Source organism: Stenella coeruleoalba (genome assembly GCF_951394435.1).
Source record: "Stenella coeruleoalba genome assembly, chromosome: 6".
NCBI classification, from domain to species: Eukaryota; Metazoa; Chordata; class Mammalia; order Artiodactyla; family Delphinidae; genus Stenella; species Stenella coeruleoalba.
Genome location: NC_137151.1, coordinates 99,602,688 through 99,620,732, shown reverse-complemented (window position 1 = coordinate 99,620,732; position 18,045 = coordinate 99,602,688). Strand labels below are relative to the sequence as shown.

The window sequence follows — 18,045 nt, the reverse complement described above, 5'->3', positions numbered from 1 at the left end:
GTAGTAAGGGTGAGATGATAAAGGCCAGAAATTAGGCATGAGTTGTGGTAGGGATGGGAATGAGAGAAGTGATTTAATGAAAATTCAGGAGGCAAACCAGAAAGGGCTTTATGAATGACTGATTGAAGGAGGTGAGACAGAAATCAAAGACGACCCACATATTTCATGTTTGGGTGAGAATTAGTAGACTATGCCATAAAGAGAGAGAACACAAAAAGAAGCTTATGGGTGGTTGGGGCAGTGGTGGAAGATGATGGAACTGATATGATATCTGAATTTGTAGAGATGTTTAGCAGGCAGTTAAATATTTGACTATGAAGCTTGGGGGAGATACCCACTGAAGGTAGAGGCTAAAACCATGAGCTTCTCCTTTGGACAGTTAGGAAGGCCTTCCTTATCAATCGTTTTTCTGGCTACTATACATCTTATTTTTACCTTGTTTTCAAAATGTGGTCCATGGACGACCACCATTAGAGTTATATAGGGTGCCTGTTTATAAAGTCAGAATCTCTGATGAACCCAAGGACACTTTCGCCTACGCCAAAGTTTGAGAACCAAAACCATAATTTATCTAGAGTATCCCATCTCAATGGAAAGCTCTTCTAATATTTGAAGCAATTAGTACGTCCTCTTCTCTGAGTATTCTCTAGGGTAAACATAACAAGCTCACTCAACAAATAATCCCTTTTCTACCCTAATTATTCTACATAATGGCTACTCTCACTGTAAGTTTATAAAATACAGATATACCAAAAAAGAAAAAATTGCTTATATCCCTACCACTCGGAGTTAATCACTTAATATTTCTGCTGTAGATATAGGTGTTTTTAAAGATGCATATATACACTCAATTTTCATAACACTATCACAGAATCTACTTTATCTTTCAAATCCATTCTAAATATCTCTTCATACCATTAATAGTATTCTTTAATGATAAAGAATGGTATAATGGTAAGAATTACATAATTTGTTTAATAAATCCCAACAAATTATTGGAATTAAATTATTAGTAATAATTAATAAATAATAAAATCACTAACTTAATATTATTAAATATTAAATTACTGAATATACAAAAAATTATTATTGAATATTTAGGTTTTCAAATTTGCCTATTACAAGAAAGTTATTTTACAACAAAATTGCAACGATCATCCTTTTACCCAACTCTTTACTTAAAACCATCCATAAAAATTAACATTCCCATACTCAAAACCAACATTGTTTTTTTTTCCACTTAAAAAAAAATCTCTGTAAATTCTAAAAGTAAAATAAGGCATTTCATTATTGTTTTAGATCGACTTTCTTCCTTTACTAGTTAGGCTGAATTTGTGTTTTTACTGTTCATTGATCACATCACAATGGTCTTGGACTTGAAAATTTTATTATATATTTCTAGTATTAAAGACTGACAACCAAAATATAACTGGTATCAGAATTGAGAGAAATAATGTCAAAAATGTATAATATATGTGTTAAGAACTTGGATGAGCAAGTAAAAAAAACTCTGTAATTAGGTATTAAAAAGAACAACAACAAAAAATATAAATGGGAACAGACACTAGCTTTCCTAAAATTCAAATATCATGTCATTCCACTTATCAGTGATTATATGCAAATCGAACATGTGCATATAATTTTGTTCTTTCTTGAATTTCCAATTAAGCTTCATGACACTGATTTTGTTTTTATAGGCATAATCACACCAGCAGAGAAGAATGGGAAAGGAGATAACAGTAAGAGTTTTGGAGGCTGGAAATGGATGAATGGTAATGAACTTGGAAAACCTCAGAAGGCCAACTCATGAGGCAGAGGCAGGGACAGACTGATTTCTGCCACAAAGTCCTTAAGAGGCTCAGGATCTAAGGCACCCCAGAAGGCAGAGTGAAAGGAAAGGCTGAAAATAAGGAAGGCTGATCGAAGGTCTTTGAAAAGCAATTGGATCCCCTCTTCAACTCTCTGTGGAAGAATAACTAATCTATACCCTATGCTGACAGAGAAATGGAGGTTTATTTTCTGGATAGGTGGTTTCTTGACTGCCTAACACCAGGCACTGCTGAGGTGGGTACTAAGTCCCAGTCCTCTTCCCTCGTCTGGCTCAAAGGTCTTTACCTATAAGCAGAAGATTAGTAAAGCTTTTCTCTGCAAATGTGACCAACACTAAAGGGAGAAGAAAGACTTAAGAGATAATGACACAATAAAGATGTAAAAAAAAAAAAAAAAAAAGAGATAATGCCAGTGGGATGCCACAATCATCCTACCGTGAAGCTCACAACTCAGATGTTAGGCCCCAAAAAGAGCCACAGAACTACCAATACAGGTTTTTGGTTCCCTACTTTTAAATGTAGGCAGAAAACCTCGAGTTATGAAATACTCAAGGAAATCTTCTGATAGGAAAGATGGTGACCAAAACAGATAGAAGGGAGAAAAGGTACACAGAAGAAAATCTATGTGGAAAGAAAACTTAAAACTTAATTATCAGAGGTAAGAGAAAATACTGCCTTTGTGAAACATAAAAAGGATGCTATTAAAACACAAAAGGACTATTCAGAAACAAAGGGAACTCTTGGAAACATGACAGCAGAAATAAAAAAAATCTGACAGATGGGTTGAAATGTGAAGTTGAGAAAATCTCCCAGAAAGACAGAGACAGAAAACAGGAGAGAAAAGATGAGAAAATCAGAGAAACAGTCCTATAGGTAAAATATCTGGATCACAAGAATCCTAGAGAAAGGAGAAAGAAAAAAAAATCATCAACCAAATAAAGAAACTGCCCAGATTTGAAGACCCGAGATTCCACTAAAAAAAAAAAGCCCACTGAATACAACTGCACAATGGATGAAAACTGCTACAAACCAAGGCCTTGATGATGAAATAGTGAAGCACTGCTAACAGAGAGATTTTTACAAGATAACAGAGATACAAAGTAAGAAATGGATTTAGTCTTTTCAAACAGCAACACTAGAAGTTGACTGTGGATCAATGCCTTCAAAATTTGAAAGAAAAATGATTTCTTTACCCAGTCAAACTTGCTCAAGGGACCACTGGAAACAAAAACTCCATAAGAGAAAGACAGTAGGAAGAAAGGAATTTCCAGGATGACATTATTTAGTGGACGTGGAGGACAACCAGACCAGAAAATGATGTCCCAAGAGATAGATATGTTGAAGGTTGTCACCACCAAGATCCCTGCTGGTATTATATCTTCTTTTTACCACAGGGCTGAATGTTTGGATGAGCCCATATTCTTATCTGTGCACATTTGCCTTGACCACGTGCTAATGAAGTCCTGATGCTCTTACCTTCGTTCCCACACCTGCTTCATCTTGAGTACTTTTACTTCATCCCTAAATGTATTCTGCTTTGCCTTACACCTGAGGGCTGGAGGTGGGTCCAGGTGATCTTAGGAGAAAACACAAAGCAGCCCACTGCTTCTGACTACATTCCTGCTGGAGATCTAGTATTTGGCCCATATTTTAGCTCAGTGTGGTTACCACCTGTGGTTAGCCCTCTATATCCCAAGACCCACTGTTGCTCATGACTCCTCTAAGAGAGCTTTTAAACTCTTTGTGAAGCTGAAGCTCAACATACCAGAGCCTTGGCTAGGATTATTTTCTTTTGGGAGCTTTCATCTGAAAGAGGCAATGTCACATTTTCTTACCTAGCAGGTTATTGTTTGCTACTTGGTTTTTATATTAACCACGTTTCTCACTCATATATATGCCAACAATTATTAATAAAATAAAACATCTGAGAAAAAATACACAAGAACAAAAATGAGAATATAACCTTAGAATGCTTAAGACAAAGACAAAATGAAAGAATCATGAATCATATTTAAAATATACAGGGACAAAAACTATCATCCTTGAAATTTACTTGTGTGTCAATTTATTTGCTTATCCTATTTTTTAGTTTAAGCACATGTAAATTTAGCCTTTCAGATTATCTGCATTCCCATGCTCCCAAATAAATCTATATGACATGAAAAAAAGCAGTTATCATATTAGGTTTTCTTCCTTTAAGAGACAATCTACCCATCAGTTTAAATGTAATTATTTCTGAATTATGTCACTACAAATAGTGTGTTAGTGTTTAACAATACATTTTTCTGTTATGTTACTGAATCAATACTATCATTTCTAAAATTAGGCTAATACTAAGTAAATAGGAATTTTGATATTCTAAGAATGTTTCTGCTCATTTTATGTATATCTCTGTAATAAAAACTAAGTTCTCTTGTTTAAAACATATTCCTCTTAGAAGAGACAACTTGGAATCTCTCCATGTATTTTATACCTGGGCTAATGTGGCAATCTGTGGCTGGGCTTGAACTGTCATTTGCTGGCTTTCAGCTTCTGTTACAGCTGCATCTCCACTCTGCTGGTTCTCTGCTCCAGATTCCATGGTCATTTAGTTACCTACAATAATATGGAAGAGTGTTACAAGCACTACAGTGCTTTGTGCTTTTGTGGTTTTAAAGGCAATTTTCAAGTTGTAAATAAGTATATGTGGTGGTTAGGTTAGCAGATGCACTCAGAAATCTAGTTAAACTATAATGTAGTTGAATTACTGTCAGACTTGTCCAAATACGCTGAGCTAAAAAGTTCTAGTCTTTTCAAAAAAGAAAGAACTTTTTCCTTTGCCATTTCTTCCCAATGGGATATTACTCCATCTATTATAGAAGACGGGATTCCTCTCTTCCATGAATCTTCCCAACTAACAAGGGGAGGAAGGGCAGCAGCATAATTATAATTTTTTCAAAAATGTATCAATCAGGTAAGGAGGGAGGGTAGAGAGTAGAAGTGAGTTGATGACAGGGTCTATGAGATACTGGCTTCAAGGTACCGCCTATATGGGTATTCCCTCCTATTATAGGGAAGAAACAGAAGAATTATAAGCTACTTCCTTGGGAAATTATTGGTGGTAGGACAAAATAGCCCAGGTTTCAACAGCCCAAGTTATTGGGTATCAAGGTAGAAAGGTGGGATTAATAGACACAGAGTCAGACCTCAAACAACTGAAAAGGTTACTTTGTGTTCTGACTCCTTACCCTATATATAGTGTGCAACATTACACACGTGTGTGTGCGCACGTGCACACACACACACAATAAAACACCTTTTAAAATTTTAACTGCAAAATTCTGGATAAGTTAATCAAGGCTGATCTTTCTTACTTTTTGGAAGCTGCTTTGCTAAGAGTTTACTATATTTCTTAGATCTGGCACTGGATGACAGCAAAAGTGAAGAGAAATTCCTAGCAGCAGTAGCTGCTACCTTGAGGTTAGGGAAATTGATTATATATAGCAGATATAACTAGGAAAGCAACTGTGTCTAAAGGAGTCACAATAAAAGGGATTACTTCTTATTTGTGTACTACTGTTACCATTCAGTACCTAGCATATTACCTGTCAAAAATAAATTTAATAGTGAGGACTACCTATGGTGATTCCATAAACAACACAAGAACTCCAATGCTTTTCCAGAATTTATTACATTTATTTCATAACTCCGACATCAAAATAGTCACTGATCCTTATGTGATTATTACATGCCATCAGAATGTATCACATGCTAACATTTTGCCATCATTCACAGGATTCTATAAAAAGAAAGTGTTTTTACAAGTGACAGTTAAAAATGAAAATATCTCTGTAGAAATGAATATAAATAATGTAGAAATACAGAAGCCACCAAACAGATGACAAAGGAAAAGATCAACAGACGACTACATAATTATTTAAAATGTTAATATGACAAAAGCCACCAAGACAAGTACACAAGGAGAAAATATCTGCTACATAAAATCAACACAATAACATCTAGAATACAGAGAAACTACTAATTCAGTAAGAAACTCTTATTGGCTAGTTCACAAAGATATATGTTTCAAGGATGGAATTTTTTTTTATAATAGCAGAAAACTGGAAACAAGTATCCATCATTAAGGAGGACCATTAAAAAATTAAAGCAATAAAAAATAATGAAGTCTATCTATAACGTAAAGACACATAAAGCTTTCCAAGACAGACTGAGTGAAATGGCAAGTTATGAATATACTATAAAGTAGAAGTCCATTTATGTTAAAAACAAGTAAAACAAATTGTTGTAAAGGTGTATGCATGAAAAGAGGTATGGGAAGTTATAACTGAATCATAATAAGTGGTGGCTCTGAAGAGAGAAAGATTTGATAGAACTGTATAGGATGATTTTCACCTTTTACTTTTTACATATTTTAGTACTTTACTTTTATTTTTCTTTCTTTCCATAAGCATGGATTCAGGATTACTCGCACGATTAAAGAAATTTTAATACCAGAAATGACAGATAACATTTTGAAACTCTGAACCAAAAGCTTTACTTCAGTCATGATTTTGAGATATCTGCTAAAATTTTTTAAATCTGATCCTTTTTATATGAAATTAGTATTTTTGTTTAAGATTCACCTAAACTGTTTACCCTACATTTCCAAAGAGTAAAAATAACTATTTAAAAAAAATTATCAAATAACTTTATTACCCTCTGTGATAATTCACTGAATTGTACACTTAAAACCTGTGCTCTTTTAAACTAAAAAATTTAAGAAAGACATCAAAAATAACAGAAAGCAACATCAATAGCAAAATAGTTTATGTATACTAAATACTGTCCATATTTTTGCTCTGGAAGAAAATGGCACATGAAAGCAAAAAATCTAATCCTAGTAACAATAAAATAAGTAAATGAATCCATTTGAGGACAGTACTGAGTCAAGCTAAATAAGAGCAGAAACCCGCAAACTTTTCTCTATCTTCTCCCCTAAGTCATCAATTTAATGAGAAGATAAATACAAATTTATCATCATAATACTTCCTTTGTAGAGAGAGAACATGCAACCATTTTTGAAAGACTTTAGTCGAAGCCACATTTTTTTTTAACCTATGCTGTCATCCATATAGTTTCACTCCACCATTTGATTAAAAGTAATCCAAAGCACAGATCATATTTCTTTTGTTTTTGTTTACTTTTCAGTATGTCAGGGCTACTTAATTCTTTTTTTTTGACATTTAAGGTATAGGGTATCATTACAACTTTTTGTTTCAAAAATTAAAATATTTGACTCTATAATAATAAAAGAATAAAACCATTAGCTAACATAAGTAATTACAGCTACAAGGACACATTCAAAATAGGAATGTGATTTGCATCCTTCTTCCCTCCCCAACTAGATAATATTCTTTTTACTTATTTTTTACTTTCTTCTAAAAACAAAGTGTGGTATTTCCAATGGTTAGCATCCCCCATGTGAATAAACTGCCAGTGTTTTATTATCATTTCATTCAGGCAGACTACCAATCCTTTTTCAAGGTGGGGGACGGCCTTCTTAATTAGTTTGAGTAGATATCAACCACTTGGGCAACAGTATAATTACTGTCTCTCATAAGATAATTCAGGCCTTCCTCAAAGTACAGGTGAGAATTACTTACAGAAAAACAATTTGTTTTAGATAAGAAATTCAAAGGACTCAACTAAAACAGAAACCATTCTTTTGGTTTTCACCTTGAGGGTACTGAAATAGCAGTCTCCAACTAAACTAGCATTTAACACGAGCACCTTAATTATGACTTTGAAAGCTTTTACTCTTTTTTTGTTTGTATCTTCAGGTGGAGAGAGAAGAGATGCTATGGTATAATGTGTACAGTCTTCAATTTTTCTATTAACCCAGGAGCAGTCTTAGCCAGCAGAGCAGTACTTCAGACACAGGATCAGTTACTAGACCCAATATGTAGGTTTCCAAAATTACTCAAGAAAGGAGACTCCTAATTCATTACACAAATGAATGCTTTCTGAGAGTGCAAAAACAAAGAAAGACTGAATACTACTGTAAAATTAAAAAAAGATCAGGTACATATGAACTCAGAGGGAATGTTGTACAAATATTGGACCTGGAATATTAGAAACAATGAATCTTAGAAATCATGAAAGATCTAGTCTTGACAGTTTTGTGAAGAATTCTTAAGAGTTCTTCCAATAATTCTGAATTCCAAAATTTATTTGGGATTGATATTTAAGATTTAGGTATTTTAATGAATTTATCCCTAAAAATTTACATAATTCTTTGAAAACTATGAACTTAAAGCAAATTTCAAAAGTGTCACTCCTAAAAAAAAACAAATTTAAAAAAATAAATTCACAAAGATACATGCCATTTTGGGACTTCCCTGGTGGTACAGTGGTTAAGAATCCGTCTGCCAATGCAGGTGACATGGGTTTGAGCCCTGGTGCGGGAAGATCCCACATGCTGTGGAGCAGCTAAGCCCATGCGCCACAACTACTGAGCCTGCGCTCTAGAGCGTGCAAGCCATAACTACTGAGCCCATGTGTCACAACTACTGAAGCCTGTGCACCTAGAGCCCATGCTCTGCAACACAACGAAGAGGAGCCCCTGCTCGCTGAAACTAGAGAAAGCTCGTGCAGCAACAAAGACCCAACGCAGCCAAAACAAAAGATACATGCCATTTTGCTACAATGGTCTTCAGAGTTCTAACTCATAACATGAAAAATAAAAAGGGAGTGATCCTGCAGTATTACGCACCCAATCTTGAGCAAAACAAAGAATGCTGTTCTAAGTAGTTGGGAAAGACCCTAACATTTGGTGGAAAGCTGGATCTGTCACCAAGTGGTCGTTGGAGAAATTAAGCTTTTTGTGTTCCAGTTTCCTCATCTGAAAACAAGAGAGATGAATTAAAAGATCTCTCTCAATTTTTAAGTGCTCTGATCTTAGGAACTGACAACACAAGATATATGCACACACACACATAATTATGCAGACCACTTAATAAAATTATATATTATTTCCTTTTAGTACATAGTTCATAGTAAACAGACTAAGAATAGGTCACCTAGCCTCTCAATCTTGGGCAAATATAAAAATATTACCATTCACATATATTACAATATATAAAATTTATCAAACAGTTTAATAGTCCCTTTTCTTAATTTTCAAAGAGGATAAAGCAGCTTTTTCTTTCCATCCTAGAAAGCTTCAAGAAATTTATCTAAGACTGTATCACTTTTGTACCTTTATAAAGACAGTAGATATTTAAAAGTTTAAAACATAGTTTAGATAAACATCCCAATGAAGTGTCAAATGACTGCTTCCATGATATTTAAAAGGAGAGTATGCTGCAATAGTCAAGAGTGCTGGAACGCCAAAGAAACACCAGAGACAAATACAGTATTGATAAATTTGGGGATTTATTTTCTGATAAGAAAAATGGTATAAGCAAAGGCTTAAATTATAGTAGGCCTTTAGAGACATGTGTGAGTCAGTGCCTGGTGCGTGATCTTGCATAGAAGCAAGGATAAAAGATAAAGAAAAAATGGTCATCCCAAGCCAATCAGCAACTACCTGGGCAAAATGAGAATATGAGAATGATGTCTCTTAAAGTAAGTCATTGGTAGAATTTTTATGTTGCAATGTATTTTACTTCTACTTTGTAAAGCAATATATCCTGAGGTAATTCACCACAAGTGAATAACTCACTTTTCCAAAACCAACACTATCTTCAATTTTAACAATTTATATTATATACATTATACTTGTATTACAGTATCATATCTGAGCACTTATATGTCAGGAATTGTTCAAGTTACTGGGGATGAAGAAATAAAATTTTAAAGAACTTTGTCATTGTGGAATTTATATTCTAATGTGTGGAAATAGCAGAGAGAAAGTAAACAAGTAAAATGTGTAACAAATCAGAAGGTAAGATGTGTTGGGTAAAAAATAAAGCTGGGAAGGATACTGGAGGGATTTTCAGTATTATAAAAGGAGACCAGTAAAGCCCTCATTGATAAGGTAGCATTTAAATTCACTTACCCAGCACCTGTATAGAAGTATACCAAATCAGGGATAAACTGCTGGCAGCACTAATTCTGTATTTTCTGCCTCTACCAAGTCAAGTCAACTAAAGGTCATCATCAAAAAAGAAAGCAAGCCCATATCATCACTTTTGCTAACAACCATTAAGCAAAAGGAGAGAATGCTGTAAATCTTCACTTTGTTCTTTTTCCTAAAATATTTTGACCTTTAAGAAGTGCCCAAGTCCTTACGGTCCTAAACATTCTAGTTCAAGTTTATGAAAAATAAATCCATCTCCCTTACAACTTAGTTTACTTTTTAATCCCTTAAATCTATGACATATTTAATCCAGTCTAGGATGAGAGGTAAGTATTCAGAGAAATGCACTGTGAAGAAGAAATAATATATTCATAATTAATAGAACATATGAACATATGCTGTGGTTTTTAAAATGCAAATGACCTTAATTATAAGCAAGAAGAAAAACTTCCCCTGCACCTAGCAAGTGGGCGACTCCTCCTGAACTCTCCCATCAATCTGGAAGTCCAGGGATTTAAGGAAATCACATAAGCAGAAGTCTAACGTCTCCAGGGTGATCACAGCAAAAGTCACATTTGGGCACATGATTTTAAAACTAAATGACTAGTTGTCATAGGCAGATATACTACTAAAAACATTTTGCAGAAGTATACCTAAAAACGTCTAGGGGTGATGTACAATACTTTCTACAGTTATTTTGTACCTGTTTTTAGTACAACTGCTTGAAAGCCTTGCTAGCACATTCTCACACCTTCAACATGTCTTGATTAATATTCTATAAGTGTTATGATTAATTTACTAAAGAGAGTGGCAAAATGTTCAGCTGCTACATAAAGGACTCTAGCTTCCCAGGACTCAATGACTATGTTGCACTGCCTCTTTTCCTCTACTTTTTTTTCCCCTGTATGTTTTTTGGTTGTTAACCTTGAAATACTTCATTTATCTTTATCTCGTATGTCTTATCTAGCAGAACTGAGATGTATGCAATCAATACTGGAAATTTAATGGTCCAGGTTTCTGATGCTAATAATAGTCTTTTGCTATTAAATACACCATACTTTCACTGAAACCAGCTAGGAAAATAGCATATTCAAATGCTGCATGTGTACATATACATGTGTGTAAGTACGTATATATGTACACATTCACACTCCCCTCTCAACACACATATCAACTTCAACTGTAAGAACCTTATTAGATTAGACTGATCACACCCTAGCAAAATAAGGTTATATACATACATTTTTAGGGAAAGAGAACAGTCAATGTGATAAACTAAAATGAACTGGTATCTTTATAAAGCTAAGTAAATTCTGACATAATTTTCAGAAAGTTTCCTCTATGCTCCTACTAAGGTCTTTCTCCCTTAACTAGAATACAAATCCATACTTTAGCCTACAGTCTAGATATTAGAGGAAGGCAAGGTAAGTTGTATATGAAATTAATTTTGTGTGATCTGAATTTGGTGAGATTTAATCATTTATGAGACAAAAATAAAAGCTTGAAAATTTGTATGTTTTAATAAATTCTTTGTATTAATAGTAAATGCCAGTACTCAACTACCACTACCTAAAAAGAAGGCATACAACAATGGGGAATCTTTTCAATGTTATTTAATAAGACTATTTCCCTGATTTGTTTATTGGACTGAACTCAGAGAAACTGCTTTAATTAAGTTCAAGATTTGTATGTTATGATTTATTGCAGTTTTGCAGAGCATTTAAATGCTATTTTTAATTTTAATGCTATTTTTAATAGGTAAAGTTATTTAAAAATGTGTAGCATGCTCTATAAGAAAGATACTGTCCTCAAAGGAAGTACTTAACAGAAGTGAATTAGGATTTACAGAAATGTACTGCATGATTTATGATATAGCCATCCTCATATCCTAGTGTGACTAATTCTACAGTATCTTTCAGTAAGAAAGCTTTTGTGATTTCTCAAATCAAAGTTACTATTATTTTTTGAAGTACTGGCAAAATGTATTTGCCTTGTTTTCCTTCAGGTAAGACTACTCATGGCTCTGAAAGGAGCCTTCACGTATCTGGTCACCAAGAGACAAACAGTGTTGCTTAGCAAAGCAGCAACTATGACTATGCATTATTTTAGATAATAACATTTTATCCCAACCCTTCTTTGCAAACACACATCTGATACCATTTTCACACCTTGAGCCTTTCAAAGAAGTGACCCTATATAAATTTCTATATATGAAGTTCTACTAAATAGATTTTTGAAGCTGATTTTTTAAGGAAAAAGGCATTATGCACCTCCTACATACAGTTACTTTTAGAAAAGCAATTTCCGTGTTGTCTAAAGAGTGAAACTGTCTTCAAATTTTAAGTTCTGCTTCATAAACTAGCTCAAGGTTAATACTGTAAGGACCTACAAAAGTTATGCCTTGAAGTTAAAAATTTATAGCCTACTATTCCATTTACTCAATAAAACCCCAGGGACTATGTGAAAATAACTTACATTGAAATGGAAAATGAATGTCCAAGTGTTTTCAAAAATAAGTTTATAAAGTTAACGTTTATCATTTTAACAGTTCTGTTTTGAGCTAAATTTTAAAATGCTATTCTTGGTGAATTATTTACAAATTAGACATCAAAGAGTGAAAATCAGTTTTCGTGAAGTGAGACAGCACATGTTATATGGTGGGAGTCATAAGACAGGAATTCTGGTTTTAGCTGTGACTTCACAGATGGAGAACTAAAGATGTTAAGAGATTTGTAAGAACTTCACAAGACTGTTCAGGGCTATACCACCTAGCCTCAAATATTATAAAAAGTGAAGAAATATTTGACAGCAGAACTGCATGAACTATTAAGCAACATGCTAATCATTTTAATTATGTCTTGCTTACCAGAAAAATCCCAAGCACTCAAAGCACCAAGGGTATATTGAACTATATCTTAAAAATTAGCCATGGTTATTCTACAAAGTTGAAAAATGACATGCAGATGAGCAAAGACTTTACGTACAGTTTTGATAAAGACTCACTTCAGGTTTAGGTATCTTTATCTCTAATCCTGAAAGAATCAATGCTGAATCAAGTCCAACATTCCACGTAAATGTACTTCTTTACCAATCAGGCAGTTTTTTCTGGTAATCACTTTGATTAATACAATCTCATGCTATTTTTCATGTTTCAGAGGTGGAAAGTATTAGTAAAGCATCAGAATTAACTAAAACTCAAAGGAGAAAACTTTCTTTTTAAGCTATGAAAAACGAACCTAATTTCCTTGGCTTTTAAAAAACAAATCTGTAATTTCAGTGTTTTAATTGTCTAATAAACATTTATGTCTGCTTCCTTTAACCTGTGCAACTCTAAAGGGGGATTGGTTTTAATCTTGCCTTTTAAATCTGTGACCCTCCAAGAGGGACTCATTCATTATAAGTAAGTTTTCTGTGCACATTACATAATAAGTGTTCTGCCAAAAACTATGAGGACTATACTTTAAAGCAGGCAAGAACCTTTCTCTCAAAGAGCTCACAAGCTAATAGTAAGAGATGAAAAATGTATTATATACATATAGAAGAGCTAGGCAAGTATAAACTACCATCAGTTTACCTATAAAGTCCCTCCAAACAAGTATTTAGTTAACAATGACTTCAAACCATAAACTATTTTGAAATGATAAGAAAACAATGAATTATGGAAAAAAGGAAAGCAAGAGCTGGCTATTTATGGTAATCTTTCTGTTGATGCTGACCTAATTAATAAGATAATGAAATCAATATATTTTTTCAAGACCGTGGCTACTTCCTTCAAGTGAACTTTTATAAACCAAAACTTAACTATTGTTGAGGAACAAAAATTTCTAGTAATCATCAATAAAGCTAGAACCTTGGAAACTTTATCCACAAAGAGATAATGCTGTTAATATTCAGAGTGATGAAGACTATGCTTCACTGTTATTTCTTGCCCAGGGAAAAGGCTCTACCAGTATGTAAATTTAAATTCTCCAGAGCTCAGTTTAGTCATCTGCAAAAAATGAAGGAGTTACTACTGCCTTCATGGTAAAAGTTTGCTAAGTGTGAATTCCCCCCCAAATAGCAGAATTTATGAGTAATATACTACACCCACACAAACATAATAAATTCTCTCATAAATAATTTGCAAAATATAGTATATTGAATTAAAATGTTTCACTCAAAGTTGTTAGTTCTTGATTTTTATCTTTGCTTCTTTTGGTCAGTCACTCAACTAAGGGATCTGGACACAGGATAAAAGAGAAGACCAGAGCAGGTGGGGTGTAACTCCAAATATGCATTAGCAGATTTAGTTATTTTTCTAACTAAAAACTAAAACTAGATTTTAGTTTTTAGTTAAATAGTGGTGTCCTGTTTGCCTGGGCTTTCAGAGATATTTAGAAAATGTCTGTTATAATTAAATAAGAATTTATGATGTCCAAGATATGACACCAAAAAGCACAAGCAACGAAAGAAAAAAACAGAACTGGAAATTGTCAAAATTAAAAACTTTCGTGCCAAGAAAGTGAAGACAATCCACAGAATGAAAGAAATTTTTATAAATCAGATATATCTGCTAAGAAGTTTGTATCTAGAATAATAAAGAACTATTACAACTCAATAAGACAAATAACCCAATTTAAAAATGAGCAAAGGATCTGAACAGACACTTCTTCCAAGATATATAAATGGCCAATAAGTACACAATAAGATGCCAGACAGCATTAGTCATTAGGCAAATGCAAATCTAAATCACAATGAGATACTACTTCACACCCACTAAATGGCTACAATGAAAAATAAAAAGTGTTGGTGAGGATACAGAGAAATCAGAACCCTTATATATTGCTGGTGAGAATGTAAAAAGATACCACCATAGGTCTGACAAACAGTCTGGCAGTTAAAGTAGTTACTATACAATCCAGCAATTCCACTCCTAGGTATAAACCTAAGAGAAATGAAAACATGTGCAATAAATGAATGTTCATGGCAGCATTATTCGCAACAGCCCCAAAGTCCAAATATACATGAATTCATGAATAAAATACTGCATATCCATAAAATGGAGTATTATTTAGCAATAAAAAGGAATGAAGTCCTGACAGATTCAACATGGATGAACTCTGAAAGTATTAATATGCTAAGTAAAAGAAGCTCATCACAATAGAGTCCTTTGATATGCAATGTTCAGAATAGGCAAATCTAGAGACAGAAAGCGCATTAGTAGTTGCCTAGGGCTCAGGGTATGGACAGATTGAGGCGTGATGGTTAAGGGATGTGGAGTTTCTTTTTTGATTAACAAAAATGTCCTAAAACTGACTGTGGTGATAGGTGCACAACCTTGTGAACATGCTAAATAACTACAGAACTGTACACTGGAAATGGGTAGACTGTATGGTACGTCAACTGTAGTTCAACAGTGCTGCTAAAAATGAATCAATGATGTCCAATTTTTAAACTGCAATATAATTTATCATGAAGGAGAAAGGATTAAGAGTCAGGATATCTATATTTTAGCCCAAAATATCACACCATTCCTGTTTATGTCGTTCCTCCTCTTACATGAATAACTTAAAGCTTCCTGCCTCACACTCAGGGTTTCTCGTAGTGTGGATTTATACTTAATGTGACACTTTCTTCACCTCACCAACTTGTGAACATATCAAGTTCACTCTACTTCCATGTCTTCATTTTTGTTGTCCATGCCACTGCTTACAATATACTCCCCTTTACTTCTACCTTCCAAGTTCTTCCATATGCAATTTGAATACTATCTTTCTCACAAAACATTTCCTCACTGAACGCCTTCTCTTCTAAACTCAACAGTCCTTCAAGATAGCAAAAACTGATACTCTGCCACATATAAATCATTCTTTCTTATATTTTTGTCACCTCCACTATACTGTGAGTTCCATGAGGGCGGTAAAGCCACATACAAAGGCTTTACTGTTTATAGCAACTAGAACAATACTTCATTTAATATCTATAAAAATACCTAAATGAATAAATTTTCTCGTGATTATTCCACCAAATACAAAAAAGCTAATGGTCAATAAACATTCACTGAATAAATGACTAGACTGATAAATGGCAGGAAGTAAAACCGTAACAGCAAACAATAAAGCTGCTACTGACACTTTTAAGGAAATGACACCCCTTTAAGAGTACAGAATTCAGAACAAGCAATAATTTTCACTTCAGTGATGAAAAACAAGATATTTCTGAGTCTCCTACTGCTAATCGCTTACACAAATAGGGATAACAACTGTAAAAATTGTTATTCAGCTTTGTTTAGATAACAAACACTTTTAGTTACATCTATGCTGTCATATAATTATAACCAGAAACTCACATGCAGATAACCAGCTCATTAGGAAAAGAGTTAAAATTGAAGAAAGAGGGCTTCACCAGTAGCGCAGTGATTGAGAGTCCGCCTTCCGATGCAGGGGACACTGGGTTCGTGCCCCGGTCCGTGAAGATCCCATATGCCGCAGAGCGGCTGGGCCCGTGAGCCATGGCCGCTGAGCCTGCACGTCCGGAGCCTGTGCTCCGCAACGGGAGAGGCCACAACAGTGAGAGGCCCGCGTACCACAAAAAAAAAAAAAAAAAAAAAAAAATTGAAGAAATCTTAGTTTCCAAGACGATTCACTAATCTTTGGGAAAGACATTTTCTATTACCATTGGTATAAATAAATTCTCAGACATACCCTCTACTCTGACACCAAGGTCATTAGTTATTTTAACTTCTCACTTAATTCTCTCTTCTCCAACCAAATGTCAGTCATTACTTCTCTCCTTTAGGAAAAAACTTACCATCGATCCCTCAGACCTCTTACTCTCCAAACCTTCACTGTTGATAGACTATTCAGAGTCTAGATTAATCCAGCCAGGAAGACTTTGTTCAGACAGTCCATCTCATTTATGGTAAACTTTTATTACTTTACTTCAACCCTGAGAAAAAGCAACTCAGGCATTTCAAAGTTTAACAAGGGGTACTATTGTTAAGTTGAGATTCATGTAACTAGCCTCAAGAATTGATTAAATACATAAAGGTAAATTTTTCATCACTGGTTATGTAAAATACTGTCTTCTACTTATCTGCTGGAATTAACACCAAAGTATGAATGATAAATCTTCCCCTCCCTCCCTTCTTATTGGTAACCTAGGAGACAGGTGAACAAAACTAGGTAAAATAACAAAACATATCTCTCCAGGGCCAGGACTGGCAGAGCTAAGAGAAGAATGCAAAACAAAATAAAATAAAACAAACAGGACGCAAGATAAGACTTTGTATATACTAAGGAAAGAGGGGCATGCTGGGTGAGAAGAGAAACAAATGGCTATTCTTATCTGTGTTTCAAGTATGTCTCAAAAACCTACATTTACAGATTGATAGTACAAAATAAGTTTAAAACCATACTTTCTTCTTACAACTCCAAAAAGTTTAACCAGACTAAGCACATATAATGACTGAGTTAGCATATGTATTAAATTGGCAGAGGAAAACAAGTAGCCATTGTTCTAGTTCTAGACCTTTACCTCTACCCCAAAAGGCAATTCACTGATACAATGACACTGTGAGAAATCATTTAATTCCCTGGTAGCCTCCAGATATGTTCCAGAAGAAAACTTTTCTGCCTTTACAGATTTCAATTATCCACTCCCCCCCCCCCCAACCAAATCTAGAAAGATAAGTGCTTTGTAAACATTTTAGTCACTGAGTGGGCAAAAATAGCATGTATTAGTATTTTATATAAAAATACTAGTAAATCCTCAAAATAATAGTAAGACAATATTCTTTCATTAAAAGCTTTAACATATGTAACTGTCAACGTAAGCATACAAAGAATGAGATACACCATAACAGCTTCATTTAATGATTTTTTTTGAAAGATAAGGGACTTTTTTGTGTCCCTGCTGCTAGAGTATTAGTTATCATTTTCTAAGCTTAATCAACTTAAAAAACTCACAGCATGTGTATTTTAAAGATAAATACACTAACAGCATGTATATTTAAAATGAACTATAGTTAAATGCTGCTTAGAAGGTCCAAAAAAGAAACAGAGGTACTGAAACTTGTTTTGTTTTCTAGTTGAAATGAGTATTACTTGGGTCAACTGGTTGACCAAGGGCTTTCACAGTAAAAAAAAGAAAAAAATTATCTCAGCAGTAAAGTCTCAG

The 18,045-nt window shown here is 34.1% G+C and overlaps 2 protein-coding genes across 7 annotated transcripts in view; one reads left to right on the top strand and one right to left on the bottom strand.

The window, feature by feature from the left end:
• METTL21A (methyltransferase 21A, HSPA lysine) overlaps positions 1–4,291 on the top strand; it is a 56,634-nt gene extending 52,343 nt beyond the window's left edge. Inside the window, exon 5 of the transcript XR_013828633.1 lies at positions 1,698–4,291. The gene's annotated coding sequence lies outside the window, so the exon portion shown is untranslated. The remainder of the gene's footprint in view (positions 1–1,697) is intronic.
• CREB1 (cAMP responsive element binding protein 1) overlaps positions 1–18,045 on the bottom strand; it is a 58,301-nt gene that overhangs the window by 35,498 nt on the left and 4,758 nt on the right. For all 6 annotated transcript variants that reach the window (XR_013828632.1, XM_079923705.1, XM_079923704.1 and 3 more), the window contains exon 2: positions 4,303–4,424. Coding sequence is in view for 5 of the 6 variants with exons in the window: in XM_079923705.1 (XP_079779831.1) it covers positions 4,303–4,416 (114 nt within the window). In the remaining variant the exon portion in view is untranslated. The remainder of the gene's footprint in view (positions 1–4,302; positions 4,425–18,045) is intronic.